We start from the raw sequence: 20,163 nt of genomic DNA, 5'->3' as shown, positions 1-20,163 counted from the left end.
ATGTTCATGTTCATGACCAGTAGCAAACACTGTCACTGCTGCTAGCTACAGTTACAGGAAACTCACCAACGCATAATAACTCATACGTGTCAGTTGTAGAAAGAAAGTTGATAAGTTAGTGATTTTAATTGCTTATCTGGGCCCAGGTTGTATTCATTTTATGAATTATATTATTTGGAATTATTGTTATATACTGCTGAGAAGTACTGAGAAAATGTGATACAATAATAAATAATTTTAGGCCTTATCATCCCTACTGCTTTTCCAGTAAGTGAAACAGGTATTATCTTACATTATATTGTATGTAGTGTTAAAAAAGTCTTAAAAGATTAAAATTTTACTTGGTGAACTCTGCATAAACCGTGCTGGTAGTCACACACCAGTGATAAACCTACACATGACTGTCAAGATGAAGAAATCCACTTCGTTTCCCTAAATTAATTGATTTTTGACCACTTGGGAGAAGTGGAACAATCTGCGAACACAGCATTGACATATTATCACGTTAAAAAGTTGATGGCAAACATGTTAACGCATCCTGCAGATGCACAGTAGTGTTGGCATTTATTTCTAGTTGTGTCTCAGTCCAAACAACAAACTGTATTCAGGCTCTTTTAGCTCTGTGTTCGGTCTACAGTAAATTAGATCCATGAGAGCAGTGGCAGTGAATCAAAACAGTAAAGATATATATGTTTTGGCCATAAAACCAAAACAATGAGCTTAAACACACTAAAACACCCAGCTGAGCTGAAGTGAACTACAGAGTGGGATAATAATTTTCAGTGGGTCTGTAACAACAATATACACCTTTCATGCTGATTTGATCTACAGTGACTAATAACACTTAACATTCATGGCTTGTGAGTATTGTATTAACCTGGGCTTGAAAAAAGTCTGAACTGAAACACTGTTTGTAATGTGAGTGATATGCAAGGTGCCCCCGACAGTATATTGTGTGTCTCTTAAGTGTGTGAGAAAGAGAGAGAAAAACATTGCTGAGACCTCATGGGCTCTTTGATAAATGGGTGTTTTGACAGTTTCTGACTCTCTCACACTCTCACTCTTCCACATTTACACAAACACATTCACACATACAGCACACATATAAGGTCTTTTTTTTTTTTTTTTTGCCATCCTGACAGTTTACAGTGTTATGAATGTGCCATGCTAGCAGCACCAGTTTTTCAGCTGCCCTCCGCTCTGGGCAGGAACAGCTCTTTGATGGTCTTAGGTCGTGAAAATACAGCGGCGGCGGAATGGAAAGATTTCTGCCATCACAAAAAGCCATTATCGTCTGATGCTGAGAGTGACTTGTGTTTGTGTGGCCACACTGCGTTTGATTCACAAAGCCGCTGAGAAGTTTGGATTCTGCAATATCATGTGAAATGTAGTGTTACATAACAAGTACTTTAAACTTGGCTCTGCTGTTATCCCGCAGGTTCAGTAATGTTATTTTTACATTGAGGTGTTGTCGAGCAGGCGACACACACGTCACTGTGAGCGAACGAGTAAGGCAAAGGTGAGAGGGAGAGAGAGAGAAACAGATAGAGAGGTTGCCCACAGGGAATACAAGAGGAACAAGTGTCAAGTCCACGCTGGAGGAAGATGGATTAAAATGGTCAGAGAGTAGTTTCTTGAATGTGAAGTAATTTTCACACTGAGGAACAGGAGTTGGGGACAGATATATCCTCTGTTTATTTTCATTTCATTAATTTACTTCTTGCCAAATGAATTCCCTTTGTATTTAAGACAGTGGTTTATATTTGATATCAGTTGGCAAAAAAAAATACATTTCAAAACAGTGTCTGTGTTAATTAATATAAAAAAAGTGAAGTGAACAGTTCTCTACAGCTGTGTCGGGGGTATCCTGTTCCAATCTGCTGTGGCTCCCCAGAGACTCCACGCCCACCCTGAGCTATCAGATCAAATCCTTCTTGAAATGACCCCAACACAGATTATACTTCACCCAGAAATGCATCGTATTACAGAAACTCAGAAAGCTCTCACTGCCATTGTATTTGGACTTAAGCTGCACCAGTCAACTGCTTATGGCAGCAGTGTATCAAATAGTGTGTGTGAAACATGTGGGCCCTCACTCGTAGTGATGAACCTGAAGAGAGTTATAACTGACAATAAAAACAAAACAAAAAGCAGCAATGCAATTTTAACTGTTAGTAAATCATTCAACAGGACTTAGAACATAAAGACGAGAGCAACAATGAACTGATCTTAATAAGAAGTACTGTGTTTGTCTCCACAGCCTTGTCTATCTTATTCCTCTGTGTGATAGAGCACTAAAATACCAAACACCAAAAAGTATTACAATAAATGAGCCACACCGTTGTGCTGGGTGACGTGTTTCATCTTTATCACTTTAACACACACTGTAGTTTATTTTTGACTCAATCTCACAATCTCATCTGTTGCTGTAAATACACAATAGTCCACCAAATGTGTATTAATTTGCAGCTGAAAATAGTCCCCAACAAATATACTATTCCCTCCTGATTGAGTTGCATTTGCTCAAAATGAAATTGCCATGCTGGTGAAGGAAATGGCTGAGCTCATATACTTCTACCTGTTTAAAAAAAAAAAAAAAAACTCCAGTAGCCATGAAAAAGCTCGGAACATCACAAACAGGGAAGCAAAGTCAGAAAGTATTGAGAAATAGACTAACATTTCTATTGATTTTGGTCTTTCCACAGGATTTGGAGACAGTAAGAAAAATACAGAATAACAGCGGCCCTATCCTTTTAGAATCAAGGCAGTTTTTCTCTGAACGCTTAAATGAGAGAAAAGGAGACAGAGACAGTGCAGAGGTGTAAGCGTCTACTCCTAGAAAGATGGAGAGACAGATGCAGAGAGTGAGGGCAGCAGTTTTTTTTTTCCTTCACTGTTACAGCCAGATTAAAATGTTTCCAGGAAAATAGCTGAAGATTGTCAGCTTGCACTTACTGTTCAATCAATGGTGTGTGTGTGTGTGTGTGTGTGTGTGTGTGTGTGAGAGAGAGAGAGAGAGGTTAGGTCTTTATTAGCACCCTGACCTCTCCCTCTATTCGAGTCTCGTTTAGATGACATCATGACAGATCACATCTTCGACTCAAGGGGCTTCTTTCCATCCAATTTATTCAGGCAATGGTTAGCCTGTGGGCTGTCCCAGGAGCATCTTTCTCTGTTTTTCTCTCTCTTACTCCCTCTCTCTCTCTCTCACACTCACACACACACAAACACACACACTCTCTCGCACTTCCTCTCGGAGCTTGTCAGATGGGGCAGGAAGACTTCATTATCCTCCAGTCCGATCTATGTTGGCCATGACAGGTTCATCCACCGGCCACCCCAAAATCGATACAGCTGACAGTACACTGTGTGTGTGTGTCGGTGTGTGTGTGCATGATGATTAACGTGGGCCGTGGAAGCCATGATGTGGATGAGCAAGTGATGAGCTGAAGTGTCAAAAGCCCACAGTCTGTAGCCATTACTAACTATTTCTCCAACTCCTTGTTACTTCTCTTACTGTCTCTCTCTCACGCGCACACACACACACACACACACACACACACACACACTTTTCTTTCTTTTTTTTTTTTGCATATTGCAACCTGTGCTGTCTGACAGTGCCTTTCACAGCTGATTGAGAAGGACGGGCTTTATCTGATGGCCAAATAGGCTGATCTAGGAGGCACTATGCAAGTGCTACTGTGTGGAAGAGCTGGATGTAAACATAGTAATATTCATTTTCTTGCCAAGTATTAATTCCTGTTTTAAAATACTACCTGGATTTAAATTCATTCATTTATGTTATTACCTCTACATAATCAAATGTTTTGACAGTTACATCCCAGACAGGCAGCGCTAGGCCGCAGCTTACAGCCGTTATGTGCTCGATTTTCCGCTTGTTCCATCTCTGGTTTGTTTCTTACCTTCCCATCACTGTAGTAAACAGAAATTAAACATCTTTCTCCGTGAACAAGACAGCAACAGCACATCCATCACAGATATCAGAAATAAAATGACGATCTTTGCTGCGGTGTTGTCTCTGGTGTTAACAAGTTCACAGCTGCCTCATCTAGCTTACTTACTGTAGCAGCAGGATCTTCCATGGTGACACATCTCATGAGCACTGATGCTTAACTAGTCAGTATGATGATGCATGTCATCAGTTTATTAACATTATTTGAAGATGTCACAAACAATCTCTAAACCAGCTGTTTCACAGTTTTCTGGTTTGTAGATCTGGAAGCTGATTTAGGAACATGAAAGAAAAATACAACGTTAATTATTTTATTAAAAATACAATTTGGACATTTTTGTTATACAACAAGAAGTCCATGTCATGGAAAACTGGACTGATCTAGTTTATGGCTGATTCACTGAATCAGGTGTTTTAGCTTTCCTTTTAAACAGGATTGGAAAAACTTTGTTTGACTTCCTGATATGCATCCACATCAGATCATATGAAAATCCTGATAATGTAATAGTGTAATGAGAATTATCACCTAACTCTGACTGCCGTCTGTAGTCAGAGACACTCATGTGTTATACGAAAGAGAAAAAAATGCCACAGAACAGACTTAAACTTTATTTTTCACATTAACAACTCAATAATAGCACCTCACTTCACTGTTATATGAATCATGGGTCTGATAATAGCTTGCCCTCCTGAAAACCAATAATTGCTATATTTATATAGGTTGTAGTTGTGCGTGTTAATGCATGTCTGTTATCTGTATTTACTTGAATCTCTCTAATATAAGATACCTTTTGTGATCACCATCACAATAGATGAGAAACGAATTTATCCAGATGTTTTCTCAGAGTGGTAGTATTCAATCCCCTCTGACTTTATCCAGGAAGTTTGAGAAGAACGCCGACCATCAACGCTGATTGCTTTTCCTTATCATTTCAAAAGAAAAGAAACTGTCTGATTCAGCTTTTGTAAGGAGGAGAGGATGCAATTTAAAGTTTTGGTGGAGAAAGAGGAAAGTCGTACAACAACCAGTGACAAAGCAAACAGTAAAACACTGAGGTACTTCCATACATACGGAACAATGTCTTTGGCATGACTTTATGCTTTATTTTACTTTATTGTTCTTGAAAGAAAAAGCTTATTTTATTTTTGAACATTTAAAGTAATAAATTGTGAATTCTTAAACCTAAATGTTTGACTTAATTGATGGAATCATAGTGAAATTAGTACTGAATTACCTTTTTGAATGAGAAGCCCAGCAGCTTCTTTGTGACATCTTAACACTCTGGATGCCTTTTCTGCTGCTATCAGCAGCACCATCCCCCAGGTCTGATTACATACTTTCTTAACACACCTTCAGCTAGTCTTTGAACTTCTTCTGTTGCCCTCTCAATGACTGTCCACTGCCGTGTAATTGGCCGTACAATCTCCCATGAGGCGGCGGTATGGCCGACACAGCACAGCTGCTGCTGGCTGACGGTGGTGCTAATACACCTCTGCAGCTGCTCTTTGGAAGTATCTCACTTAATAAACACGCCAGGTGAAGGGAAAGATGTGCTGCAGGTGCTGGATCAGTGGAGGGTTTTGATGTAGCCTGTCTGTGAGAGTCACAATGGCCTGTGTGTGTGTGTGTGCGTGCGTGTGTGTGTGTGTGTGTGTGGATGCATGCATGCAGGTTGGTAAATGGTAGGATCAGTATAGAGATGGACCATCTTGATTTTGAAAGATCTCGTGCCAAAGCTTCCCCAAAGGAAGCAGAGGCCTGCATGATCCAGATTTCCTGATCAGTGCTTCAGTCCTCAGTGGGGAATCTGCCCCGGTGTTTGAATGAGAGATTTGAAGCAGGCAGACCACCTCAGCCTTGTCAGGTTTGACAGACAGCTCCATTCTGCTGTCAGCTTTAAGGGGCACAGCAGGGATGATCTGTTCAGAATGAGATGATCTTAAATGGGCTTCATGCGAGGAGACATCTCCTTTTCTTCATCACTTCTCTGAGTGTTGTAGTGACCTGTGGACTGTTACACCACCTGCAGTTTGTACAGGTTCCCATGTATTCTATTCTGCTCTTTTTTATTTCTTTATTTGGACCTCCATTCTTCTTTTATATTGGCGGGCAACAAAGTCCACACAGAAGAAGCTCCCTAGAGTTCATACAGTTCATTCAGCTTGTTTGTGGACGTGGCACCAAACTGTATGACGGGTTCTCTGTTCTGTGCAGTCTAAAGCTTTTTTTTGGTGTTTCTCAGCAAAAAAAAGCTGTTTGACCAAATGAATGGGCAGTGCTCCACATGCGACAGAATAAGTGCCAAACAAGGTCAGTGATTCCCTAACCTATAAGACTTAGGCGCAGCTCTTATAAGTTGAGGAGGAAAACTATCCTGAGAGTTCTCTACAACTCTGTGGAGAAAGGCTTTAATAATAAACACTGAGGAGGGAAAACTAAATCTTTTTCCTTGAAAGTGGAGTTATCCTTTGAGTCAGAGTATAAATTGGCTCTGTGTTTCTCTGTTTCTTGGCCACATTTGCTCTATTGAGTTATCATGTCTTAGTGAAGCAGGTGATAATATGAAAAAAATTAATTCTTTGAAACCAAAATCTAATAGGATGTTCCCCAAATGTTTCGGGGTGAGAGTACTGGAGGCCTGGAGAGGCCATGAACACACAGTGGTTCTCTGTTGTAAACGCTGCCACAGTGGGTATCTGGCACTAAGTCACACAACACAGACAAAAACTCCACTATTTAAATATTTCATTGAAATGCCAGGAAAAAAAAAATACTCTAAACTCCTTTTCGTTAGGATGTTTTCATCTTTTTCACACAACTGCTCACACACACACACACACACACGCACACACACTGATAATATGTGGCTGATAATATGAGAGGCAGAAAGGTGTTGGGCAGAGCCTGATATTTCCACTGAGTTAATATGCAGACCTGTTACTTCACATAGAGCCCAGCATTAAGCCTGGAAATGCCACCAGCGAACACACACACAGCGATCACACCCCACTGACTCTCTCCCTCTATCGTCATCATCCTCTTTCTGTCCCACCCTCTCTGTCATTCTCTGTTTGTTGATGAGTTCTAAAGAAACCTCCATCAAACACACTAATCTGAAATTAGATCTTTCAAAGAAGACACCATTCTTGGGCTTTGTCTTGTCTTTTGTTTTGCTAAAACGTGTGTTGTCTGCAGCTTTTGCGAACTTAAACGCAAGAGGGAGAGTGTTAGTAATGGATTACTAGCAGATGGATTATCCTACAATCTGACCGTTATGTGCTGGAGTCTGCCAGGAAGTACATTACTCACTGAACTGATTACATATTACACAGAAACGTATGAAGAGAAGAGAGAAGAAGACCTCCAGTATTCTGTTGAATATTCTCTGAGGATCATTTAGTAGTTTGAAAAAAAAAAACAGTTCCAACTCAAGGTCCACTTACTGGCTTTTAATGGAACTTTCAAATGTATCACACTGTCTTCAGTGGGGGATGGAGTTTGCTCAGTTGTCATGGAGATGGATCTGTTGATGTGCAAGCTCAGAATCTGTTACGAGTCCACAGCACTTTAACCACCTCCCGTCCATGTGAACCATCATGTCCTCCTTAGATATGGGACCCAACATCCACTTAGTAACTTTTTCCAGAGCTTTCAGTCGTATCACATGGTCTTCAGTAACAACTGGGTTCACATGACAACAGATCTCCATCTCAGGGCCTTTTAAGACCAAAATGAAGTTTAGCAGTTCAAAGGCAGTGACTCGAAAGGTAACGTGTGGTGCAGATTTTTATATTTCCAATCCTTACTGTGCTGGATGTGTTATTGTTGTTTAATCAGAGGATGAATACAGGACAGTAAAGATCATAGATAACGTGATGTTATTATTTTTTAAAGTTATTTCTAAAAAACAAGTCTTATTTTAGAAGGAACAATACACATCACTCTAAACGGAATATTTCTAAAACTATGTTGCTGCCTAGGTGACCTATTTTTATTTATTTCTTTATGAGCCTTTATTTGCTATAAAACCTAAGGGACAGTTCCACACACCTATGCACCACCCACCACTGTATTAAAAATTCACGTTAAAAGTTAAAAGACTGACAAAATGATTTTCTGTACATGAGTTTATGAGCAGCTGCCACATTAAAATAAAATCTCAACCCTGGTTCTGTCAGTCATATGTGGTTTTCTATCACAGTTTTAATTTTAATTTAACTTTCACAAATGCAGTCAGAATTAGTGGGGAAGTGTAGGTGTGTGCAGTCAATTTGAAAGGTAACAAGTCAAATTATTATTATTATTATTATTATTATTTTCAGTGTTTTTAGCATTAAATTTATCTATTGTTTATGTTATGTACTAACGGCAGCAAGTAAGTTTCTGTAGAATGAGATAAATAGAGCACAAATAAGAACACTCATTCAGTCATTAATAATAGCAAAGGACCTCAGAGCACAGAGGAACTTGTGGGTCAGTTTTGTCTCACTGTTCATCCTCACAAATCACAAATTCAGCATCCGTTTGTGTGTTTTTTTGTGCTCTGGAAGCCTCAGAGCAAATCTCGTTAGAAATGCAAAGTTGAGCTAGATATATTTCCCATCAACACACCAGACTCCCTGCAAGAATCAGTATGTTTATAGCCGCAGCTGCCTTCAGCTTCCTCCGAAACAACAATGATGAATGGAGCCTTAAACAGGCAACTCCCTCTCTATTGTCCCTCATACCAGCAGCACATAATCATCTCTCTTTTCAACCAGTTTTCTCTCTCTATTTGTTAATCAATCTTTCATTCTCTCTTTCATCTTTTTTGGCATCCACTCTCCTTCATATCATACGTTATGAATAGACTGATATTGATTTCATGCTACAGGGCGTCAGACTCGTATGAGAATAGACCCCGAGACTGAGACGCCTGCTTTAGAGGCAACTTCACTTTTATTCTGCTTAACAACAGCTTCTCTGATCTTCAGGCAACTCAGATTGCAACTTCTTTGTTTAAGTGGAAATGCTAAATGGGCTGAATAAGAAAAAAAAACGGAGATTAAAGAGAGAAAGGGAGTGTGGAGAATCAGAGAAATCGAGGAATGTGGATCAGACGAGTATTAATTGCCACGCAGAGTCAGAGCCTGTTTGACGGTGTGACCCCAGAACGTCCACATCAGAAACACAATTAGCAGTAAATGAGAGAAGAAACTATCATCAGGCTGGATTTTACAGCTTCTGTCTTTGTTTGTATTTTATGGAATAAAGATGGCTGATGATATGAGTCATAATATCAGTTCACTCAGGGCAGTCTGGGGGAATCAGTGGATGGAGTCACATCCACCGATCCCCCACTGAATGAGTCACAACATCACAGGTTCAAATTTAGTGCACTGAGTTTATCCTCCGCTCTCTTATCACAGCTCTTCCCTTTCTGTCTCCTCTGTTTACTGTAGTATCACCTCACAGAGCTTTTCAAAACAGCACTACAAAGTGACTTACAGGTATGTGATGAAGATGTGGTAAATAAGATGGAAAAAAAAAGAAATAGTTTACACAAATCAAACACAGGATCAGAGAGGCAACACAGGAGTGTGCAACTAGAGTTAAAGCCCTTAACATCAATGATGCACCTGCACAAGTGTTTTCACATATTTGACTGATAAGATTTCCTCTCAGGACTGTACCGCCTGAGATTGATTGACATCTCCCTCACAGTTGTTAGGGTGGGACAGCTTCCACCTTCCACTTTTACTGGTACATGTGGCTTGATGACCTGTCCTGAATCAGTCAGTGAAGTGGAAACACTTATGATGGTGTAGAGAGCCTTTAATCCTTATATGGAGACCTGAGGTCTTTAATGAGCCGGGTCCATTTAACACCCTGTCTAATTCATTCATTTAAGAGCTCAACACCCAAGAAAACATTTTTTATGTTTTAATCTAAAATAGATTAAAACATTTTCTATACTGCTTGACCCTGATGGATAAAGCGGTATAGAAAATGGATGGATGGATGGATGTCTATAGGGTCTCTAGAGACTATGAGTAGTAGTAATATACAGACACAATGATGATGAAGTGTGCTTACATTAGCTGAAAAGCAGAACTGGAGCATGAGAATGACAAAGTTAGCTCAGATGAAATGAGCTGTCAGTGACAAAAGTCAAGAGACCATCCAAGTAGAGGCCCCAAGGCAGGTTAGGACTGATAAGGAAATCTCCTACAGTTAGCTCAATGATTAATACTGTAAAACAGTATCCCAGCAATGAATGATTATAGTAATTTCTCAACATAACATCCTCAGGCAGGATTCTGTGAGCCTTTGAGGAAACTAGTGCCAAAAAGAAGAGAGAATCGGTTTTCTAAGTGCCTCAGACCAACATATGGTGCATTCACTCTAAAGGGCAGTTACAAACAACATGTTTTGTCATTTAATAGTGGAAATTGTGGCAATATGATTTACATATAATATGATACAGATAGTATAATTTTTTTTTACAAAAATACGTTGTGCAGTGTAAGGTATACTTTGGAGATTTTCCATCATGGAGCAATGCTTTGATGAGCAGATCCCCATTTTGTTTGTATCTATGAGCACAAGGACACACATGTACTTTGAGTGAATGACCACATAGATGAGTGGAATTCTTGCTGAAAATTAAATGACAACTATTTAAAATATGCTTAAAATTGTCATATTGATTTTAGCCAAGTCACTTGGCCTACCTGAAATGTGGACTCACAAATGTCAATTTAAAAATCTCAGTGAAACAGTTTCATTAAACTATTTACTCAAAGAAACTTTTTTTCAATCAGTAAGGAAAAAATATTCTTCTCTGATAACATTTCTATTTATCTGCACACCACAGACAGTTGACTGTTTTGCCAGTTAAGTGTAAAGAAAAGGAGGAGATTTACACATATTGCATTTTGAGGTGGAAACAATACAGACCTAAGCCAAACTAAGCAAACTCATTTGGGCCATGTTTACCTTTGATGGACTTTTGCCAAAGTTGAATAAATATGAAACTTATCAGAGGCTGTGCAGGAGTATTATGACCCAGACCTGACACAAATGAACACAGTTGGAGATGTTTGAAACATCCAGTGTTTGACAAATGCCATGAAAATGTATTTTTAGGCTCACTGTTATAGACATTTTATGTTCACATACTTGTGTGTACCTGCTTTATATTTGCATTTGCATATATATGTGTGTGCACACATTCGTGTGTTTGCTAACAGCTTTGCTCTCTGTCTGCCACATTTGATTTCTTCTGATGAGAGATCTGATGAGTTGACAGGCAGGAAACAGATGTGCAATTTACAGCCAATTAATTTCTCACTCTCTCTCATTCTCTCTCTCTATCTGTGCATACCCACACTGCATTGTCAGTCGCTGCTCTGTGAAGCTGTTGTCGTCATGATAGAAAACTCTCTTATCGCGGTCTCAGAAGATAAACACGCCCCGCTGAATCTTTCTGACTTCTCTTCCTCTTCTTCTTCTTCCTGCCTGTCTGCTGAGGACGAGCAGAAAAGATTTCCATTATCCTCACGACTAAACAACAACCAATCTGGTCCAATCTCATCCCCTCCTCCCTGTGCTGTACAGCTCCCAACCTCCTTACTATACGCCTTCAGCTCATGTGATTTTTCACTCCTGGAGAAAATTACAAGGAGCTAAAATCTAAGATTTCCCCAGAAAAGAAAAAAAAAGGAGAGGTTGAGAGTGCAGTGATGGCAAGACGGGAATAATGAGAGAGATAGAGAGGTTATATACCCCACTAATTAGCTAAGGTCTTCACAAGTTCAAGGACGGTTTCAATTTAGCTGATAAATATGAGAGGATGAGGAAGGGAGGGAAGGGTGAGATGGGTGAGACTTCCTACATCTTAATTATCCCAGTGGTTTTTGGCTGGTGGCGCCTTGGGGGAGTGTGTGTGTCGAAAGGGAGAGCAGGGGGAGTTGAGGCTGAGGAGAGGAGTTGGAGGGCTTCCATGGAAAGCCCAGTCGTCTCATCCAGGGCCAAGTTCAGCTGGGTGCGGCCCAAAGCTTCCTGGGATCCACGCTTTCCCTTTCAATTACTCCGCCACTTGCGCAGGGATCCTCACCCCAGGAGGATCATGGGTAACACCAGGGTTAAACACATATGCATGTCTTCATTTATAACATGCATACAGATTGACTCTGCCCGTGTTGGTAGCACTTGCAAAATAATCAGTGCTGCAAATTGTTGAAGGTTGAAAATGATTGTGAGCGTGATTGAAAAGAACAGCAGCTTTAGCTCAGATGAACACCGGTTTTACCCAGCTCACCTCAACCTGCAGTCCTCACTGCAGCTCGTCTGGAGGAGGGAGAGCAGGAGAATTGCTTTTCTCTTGGAAGAGGAGGAAGTCATATAGTTTGGCACTGAGTCACTGGTTCTGTTTACATCCACTGAGATACCTCTTTTTCATTATTGCTTTTGTTTTTCCATGAAATGAGTACCATTGTCGTTTCCTGCAACAGACAGCTTTACATTAACACGCACAGGCATGGCCTCAGCCTTTTTTGGGGGGCCTAGGTGAAATACAATACAATAAATAAATAAAAGGAGTAATTTATCAAAACCATACATTTGCAGGAAAATAATGCTTTTATTGTTTAGGCTCACAATTTTCCGTCCACCAGCGTAGGTATATTAAAGCCATACTGTGCTCATTAGGCTAATAACAAATTGTTATGAACCAGCTAAAACAAAATTTGTCCAGCTTTCTTTAAATTACTGTAAATTCTTGTAGCCTTACTGGTTGAGACAGCAGCCCCCACCCCCAAACCAGCTTTACCTGCCAGGTAGGAGTCCATTCATGTTAACAGTAAGAGAGTGGATGACAGGACAGGATGAATGAATGAGAAGGACTGATTTCTGGAAGATATTTAGTTTATATACAAAACAATATTTTGTCAGATGAAAATATAAATAAATTCAAATTTTCTTCTAAATGTATTCTTTTTCTGCACAGCTAAAAAATAAAAAGAGTCATCCATACCCATAATGCAAGTCGACAGACTCTTTCATTAGAGCTTCCCTGACAGATAAATGCCCATTTCTTTGAAGACCACCCCACTTTGTAACAGGCTCTCTGTTATATATTTAATTAGGTATTTATTAGATATTTACTCTCCAGACCATGGATGATGGATAACTCCAATGACATCATCAGGGTTATTTTCTTAGACGTAAGAGAGCCCCTCCCCCAGAGCCATAGGATACAATATACAGGCTTAATAACAAAATCCAAGTCAGGTAAATCAGATTTTCATGTGTAAAAGTGTTCCTTTAATATGATGTAATGTCTGAAATAATGGGAGGTGGATCATAATACAGTGAGACATGAGGCTAAACTGTAAACTAATAGAATATTAGCTAAGAGGAGAAAAGCTGCATGATTCGATAGGAAGGGGAGAAGGGTGGGATTAATAAAAGGATTTGTGATGGCTTTATTGGTTTGATTTTTATGTTCAGGCCTTCTATTGCAGGATGAGGTCACCATTAAAGACCTGGTCAAATACTAAATAAATTTTCCAAGTTCTAATCTTGTGTTCCTTTGGTAATTGCTCAGGTTAATTGTCTGTGGATATACCAAAGTACAGTATGAGTCAAAAATTATTTTTGAAACATTAAGCATTAAAATATTTTGATGACTCATCCTGCATGTGGGTGCAAATACATAAAGATACCCAGTCAAATGTGATTTGGGCAACCAGCTGCCCCCTCTCATCTCATAAACCTGCACTTATGGTCAAAGACCATCCAAAGTCCTGCTCAGACATTGGAAAGTTGCCAGGTTTAGGTCTAATGTCTTCTACCTGCGGACCCACACAAAATTTCTAGCCAATGACAGCATCACAACAGCAATATCACTCTGCTTTCCCTTTTATTAAATAACTCTTGTGTTACTTTTGTTTTCTCATATTCTGTTTTTTTGTTTGCCTTTTGAATGACCTCTGCTCGCTTTATGTCACATGCAAATTTCCTGTTTCAACGGGGGTAGAGAAGGAAGAAAGCTGCTTTCAAAATCCCATTCCCCTGCAGTTTTGGGTTAAGCTGTTTGCATGAACTTTTGACACCCTGCAATTGAGTCTCCATGCTACCATGAATAAACCAGTTGACAGAACATCTATTTCCTCTATGACTGAGCTGTGGTGGGCTACTTCTTATACAGGAGCACGAAGGGATGATATGTTTTTCCTCCTGACATCAAAATCTACCATATAACTGTGCAACTGGATTTGCACTTACAATGAAAACCATAAGTAGAAGGTGTAAAGGGTTTCTACACAGCAGTAAGCTGTTGAAGAGCGAAGCAGGCAACTTTACAATGTGTGCATGAAGGGAAATTACACTTTGACTTGGCTCTTCATTCTGATGATAATTTATTCACCACCTCTGTTGTAGAGATTTGGTAAACATGGTCCCTGATAAGAATAACACTAATCGATCAAAGAAACTCCTAACGTCAAAACACTTTTACAGCCATGTTAGCGGCACCGAGAGACATGTACACAGGCACTATGTTGCTTTGAGCTAAATGCAAACATCAGCATGCTAACATACTCACAAGTACTAACATGCTGATGTTGAGCAGGTATGTTTACCACATTGTCTTAGTTTAGCATGTTAGCATGCTAACATTTGCTATTTAGCAAGTAATAGACCAAAGTACTAGACAAATTGAAAAGTTTGACTTTGATATTTCAGTCTAGATCAAAGTGGCAGGCTGACAGACAGACATTGCCCTTGAGCCAAGCTGCTATTATGGCAAAAAAAAAACTTCAGTTCAACAGAAATAGTCTCAAACACAGAAAGTAAACACATCAAATAAGTCGTCTGGAAATCCCTGTAGCATTAATAACTTCAAACAGAGCTGATTCATGCAAGCTCTTGTCCTGCTACCTCAGAAATCCAAAGTATTTATAGCCGTTATGAATGGCCAAACAGGTGGTGGAGGTGGAGTGTCAAGGCAGCCATCATAGAGACAGGTGGGAGACAAGTGAAGGTTTAAATCTGGGGATAACGGTGCACATTTTCAGACACTCTCTTCCAGATGACATTCATAGTGTTGCACTCGGATGTTCACATGAACAGTGACAGAAATAGCTGTGTAAAGAAATAAAAAGCTAGTAGAAGAAGTTCACATCCTCATCCCTCGTTCCTCTGCACAACTGACCAGTCAAGGCGTGAAGTGAGTATGAATGTTGGATTGTCGGTTATGCAATGTTATAAAAATGGTTGGTCACAGACCTCCTAATCTGAAGTCAGGAAGGTGTGTATGGTTCTGAATGTATTTGACCATTTGACTGTTTTATTCTACAAATGACTAGACGGTTGACCTTCCTATGCACTGACCCCAAACCTCGGTCAAGAACCAAATTTAGCATGGATGTACTGTACATGCATCCAATTTGTGTTTTAACTTGTTTATACACTGATTTGGGGAAATGTCTGAAGAGTTTCAATTGACAGATTTGACTGTTTATTCAGTCTCTGACCGTTAAGTGACAACTAACTATACAGTTCCAAATTTATCTTTCCAAAATGAAATGCTAATGCATGCATATGTAAATGTCTTGTTTACATTTGTATTGCTTTGTTCCACCAGAGCAAAAATAGACTGTCTGTGGAGCAGAGCTGCGATCTGTACATGGAAAAGAGATTATTTTCAATCATCTTGTCCTACACTGCAAAAGTGTTCCTGCATTCATACCGAATGATGCATTCAAAGAAATCAGAATTTTCAGTTTAATCTTCTTGTGAATCCTACTACATAAAATCTGAGTATTTTCTGGGCATGTGTAGATAGAAGTTTCTGGGAGTGCAGCTTATATCTCCTCACAACGCACACAGACGAGGAGCGGAACAGACTGTTTCCTGTGATTTCTCCTGGTGCAGGGAGGTGGTAACGCACATTAACACGTTTAGAAATACCAACACATTTCACTTACTGTTCCTCTGCGTAATTCTATTATTGGCCGCCAGCGGCATTCAGTAAACAATGTAAATCTAATCACGTACATGAGGGGCATCTCATTAAAGGGAAATGTGTCCCGTTGGAATTGCATTAAATGAATTCCAACATGCCGAAATGTAGGACACATGATTGCATGTGTTAACCGCTGCTCGCTGTAGAAGTGGAATACATCAGCATATTTAAAACCAGCATGAATCCCAGTTTAACAGTGTTTATGGAGACTTTAAAAATACTTTTTTTTATGAAGAAGGTGGATTTTCAACATTTTTTTTGTCCTAGAAAGTAATATAGATAATGAGGTTTGAAATCCCCCCCAATCATCTGGAAAACCACACTTTGTCTTCTGAGAGATTCAAATATAGCATACGCTACACCTGCCACACTAACATGACTGCTGCCTGTGTGACAGGACTCGTCACACGTTTCATTTGAAGTCAAAGCTAATAATCTTCCAATGTGGTTAGGGAGACACATAGGCACAGATGCTCATGTGGGAAATATAGACAGCAGCTGAATGATTTGCTGCATATGAATCGGAAAAAACGTGGAGACGTGTGAACATGTGACTGACCCAAGAACATTTCCCTCTTTCTCTTTCTCTGCACAGTGGGATGCCATTAATGAGATGGACGAGTACTTCAGTCCCATCCACACGTACCAGGTGTGTAATATTGTGGGCATTGAGGTTGATCTTTAATCATTATTTGAACATCAGTGGAATATATCACTTTGGTTCTAGGAGTACTTTGTATTGTAGTTAATATAATCAATCAGTTTACTCTTTAATTATATGTCTTTAATTACATTTCTATGATAGTAAATTTAACTTAGCATTTTGACTGTTGATTGGAAGAAACAAGCCATTGTAAGGCTCTGGTGAACTGTGATGGTCGTTTTTCACTATTTTGTGACATTTTATTGACCAAATAGTCAGTTAATAAAGAAAATAATAATCAGATTAAGGGATAATGAAAGTCTTTAATGCATCTTTAATGACTGTAATTTTTGTTTTTATTAATGATGTTGCTGCTGCCACTGATTATAACTGTTACTCTGAATCAGGTCTGTAACGTGATGAGTCCCAGCCAGAACAACTGGCTGAGGACGGGCTGGATCTCTCGTGAGGGAGCCCGGAGGATCTACATCGAGGTCAAGTTCACCCTGAGAGACTGCAACAGCATGCCTGGAGTACTGGGCACCTGCAAGGTAACACTCAGACAGAGAGGGGAGGCTGCGAAAGCTGTGGGGGCAGGGGGAGAGACAACGCTGAATAAGGGTTCTTAAATATTCTGTCAGAATATAGATTAGCATTTAAAAATCACAATCTGAGATTAAGTCTATTTAAACGTTGAAGACCCGGACCGAAAGTGCTTCACAATGGCCTTTAAACATAATTAAGAAAGTACAATTTTTGCTTTTTACGACTTTTTGTGACATTTGGGGGGTTTGATATACTGCTCATTTTGACAAACTGAGAAAATGAAAACCTGTAGCATCTCAAAGGTCATTTTACTGACTAAAATATAGACCTGACCAACCTTTTTGGGTATATGTTTAATGGTGCCAGTTTGCCGAAATGTAAAAAAGAAAAAAAAAAATTGGCTCCCATGATAGCTTTAATTTAGTATCTAATATTAGCTACATTTCATATTAGCTTGTTTCTAGATTAGCAAAATATTTCTGACTTCAAATCACTGACCAGTCATCTCTCTTAGAGAAATAAATCCAGTCTGACTGAGGCTTTTTGCAATGAACACACATGCAGGGCTCAAACCACACCTGTTTGTTTTACAGGAAACCTTCAACCTGTACTACTACGAGTCTGACAGAGCAGTGGGCTCAGCCATACGGGAGAACCAGTTCATTAAGATTGACACCATCGCTGCTGATGAGAGCTTCACAGGTGTGGACCTGGGAGTCCGCAGACTAAAACTCAACACTGAGGTATGTGCTCCAACACTAAACAACAGCAAGTAAATGTCAGTCCAGGCTCTTTGAAGCAATTTCTCTCTTTGGGTAGTAAATTCATTCCGATTCTTAGCACGTACACATACATAGGAGTTGAAGACAAGTTGGAAACATCCACAGCCCTGGAGAGCCTCTTCCAGTCTCGTCACTTAAGCTGTTTTCTGCTCAGTTCTGCAGATCTGTAAAAGAAAACAAACAGCAGGGCTCAGATCAGTATCATGGGAAATACTTTGATATTGATAACAGCTTCAAATTTGATGCTGGGTACTGGAACTACAGTTTTATTGATGTCTTACATTGTTACAAAGATGAAGATATGAAAGACACAAAAAATCATTGTTCAGTGTTCTTATATTTGTTAAATATGAATCCTTAGTTATCCATAGGAAGCATAAAACCTTCAATTAGGCATCTGTTGTGTTGGTACAGTGGTTTCGCTGCATACTCTTTTCATTATCTTTTTCTCCTTTGTTCCTACTGTCCTGCCGAAGCATGCATTTATGCAGGATGTCAAATACACAGCCTCACAGTGGCTGTTGTCTTCAGTGCTTGATTTATTAGTTCAACTTAAGAACATTTCAAACAAGTTGAGAACAAGGGTGTTTTGCCTAATGAACTGTGAACTGACAGAGATATTCTACTTGCTGCCATTAGAGTCAAGTAACAAGACAATTGAGAGCACTGCAAATAAATGTTTAATGTTATAGCTGTAACTGTGTATATTGGTAATATTAGCACGGCTTCTTTAGTGGTATTTTTCAATATATTTTTCTTCTTACCAACAAATCCCGTGAAAATACCCAAACCAACAATGAAATGACCCTTCTAACAAGTATTTTGTGTTTCTCCAAACCCTGATGTATCTTATTGCTCTGTGCCATAAAGCTCCATTGTTGTCCAAAAACTATTAAAAAACACATCAGTGAGCCACACTGTTGCATCAGATGACATTAACACACTGTAGTTCATTTTGACTCAGTCCAGCATACATCACCCTGCTGGTGTAAATACTTACTTAAGCATCAAATATTGATTAATCCACCACAAAAAAAAGCGTCCCCCAACAAATGCACTATTTCCTACTGTTTGAGCAACATTTACTAAAAAAGTACAATGTCCAGTTGTTTTAGGAAACAACTGAGCCTTTGTGAAAAAACAAAAATAAATAAATAACTGTGAGATGTTTTCTATAATGGGTTTGGGGCTAAGAGCCACAGATAGGGTTTAAGAAGTCCAGACTAACATATTTTTAGTTTTGGTCTTTTCTTGGTGACATTTGATGACAATAAGAATGTAATATCACCACCGTCATCCTTTGAAGCTGAATTTTGAGTAAAACTCCCGTTTCTATGGCTCACTCACACATACAACATGAACTGTAGACCTAGTAATGCAATTCATAATAGGTTGTTGTGTTGATTTGATTTGGGTGTAGGTAATGTAAAACTGGATTACTGAAATTCTGTCACGCTCTCAAAACGTGCACGCTCAATTTAATAAATAAACTTAAACTTTTCAGTTGTTGAGCTGAACCTGGAAAGACCTGCTTCGTAGCTTCTCCACACTTTCTCTAGTTCAGTTGGCTGAGCTCACTGGCTCAGCAGTTTCTCTTGCTCAAACATACATGGCTAAATGTCTGCAGACACTTGAAATGCAAGATAAATCACAATTTAAAGCATCAACAGTGAGAGGCTTTCTACTCAACATTAAAAATAACAGTCTGACTTGTAATTCTACTTGTATCGTCTAGTTTTCTCTGTACTGCAATGCAACCCATTGATAAAGAAAATCTCAGCCCAACTTGCACCCAAACAGAAATTTGCAGCTGCAGATGTACACACATATAAACATGCTTATGTGATTCTGGGTATTTAATTCAGTTCCTGTCATGAGATATTCACCTGTGCTGTACCTTTACTCCACTGTAGATAAACATAGTTAACAGACATTGATACTCTGTTATTCTTCCACTCAGCAACCTTCACCACTGTGACATTTAAAAACAAGGATTTCTAACAAGTGTGTGCGATATTTCACATCTACTTCGCTGGTGGTATGGAAAAATTACACCAAAAGAATTGAAACCGTGCAGTGTGTCCGTAACTAAGAAGAAAAAAAAAAGTTAGCACGCAGTGCAGGAAAACAAATCCTGTTTCCTGTTGATTCTGATTACACAACATATGGTTAATTTCTGTCATTTACCTGAAATACCAACAGAAACAT

At 39.3% G+C, this 20,163-nt stretch overlaps 1 protein-coding gene across 1 annotated transcript in view; it reads left to right on the top strand.

Moving 5' to 3' along the window:
• Positions 1–20,163, top strand: part of epha8 (eph receptor A8) — a 100,067-nt gene that overhangs the window by 29,443 nt on the left and 50,461 nt on the right. Inside the window, exons 3-5 of the mRNA XM_041033426.1 lie at positions 16,580–16,633; positions 17,035–17,178; positions 17,767–17,916. Of these exons, the coding sequence (XP_040889360.1) occupies positions 16,598–16,633; positions 17,035–17,178; positions 17,767–17,916 (330 nt within the window). The 5' untranslated portion in view covers positions 16,580–16,597. The remainder of the gene's footprint in view (positions 1–16,579; positions 16,634–17,034; positions 17,179–17,766; positions 17,917–20,163) is intronic.

Source organism: Toxotes jaculatrix, chromosome 3 (assembly GCF_017976425.1).
Source record: "Toxotes jaculatrix isolate fToxJac2 chromosome 3, fToxJac2.pri, whole genome shotgun sequence".
In the NCBI taxonomy this organism is placed as follows: Eukaryota; Metazoa; Chordata; class Actinopteri; family Toxotidae; genus Toxotes; species Toxotes jaculatrix.
The sequence above is the reverse complement of the archived record's forward strand: the minus strand, read 5'-3'. Positions and strand labels throughout refer to the sequence as shown.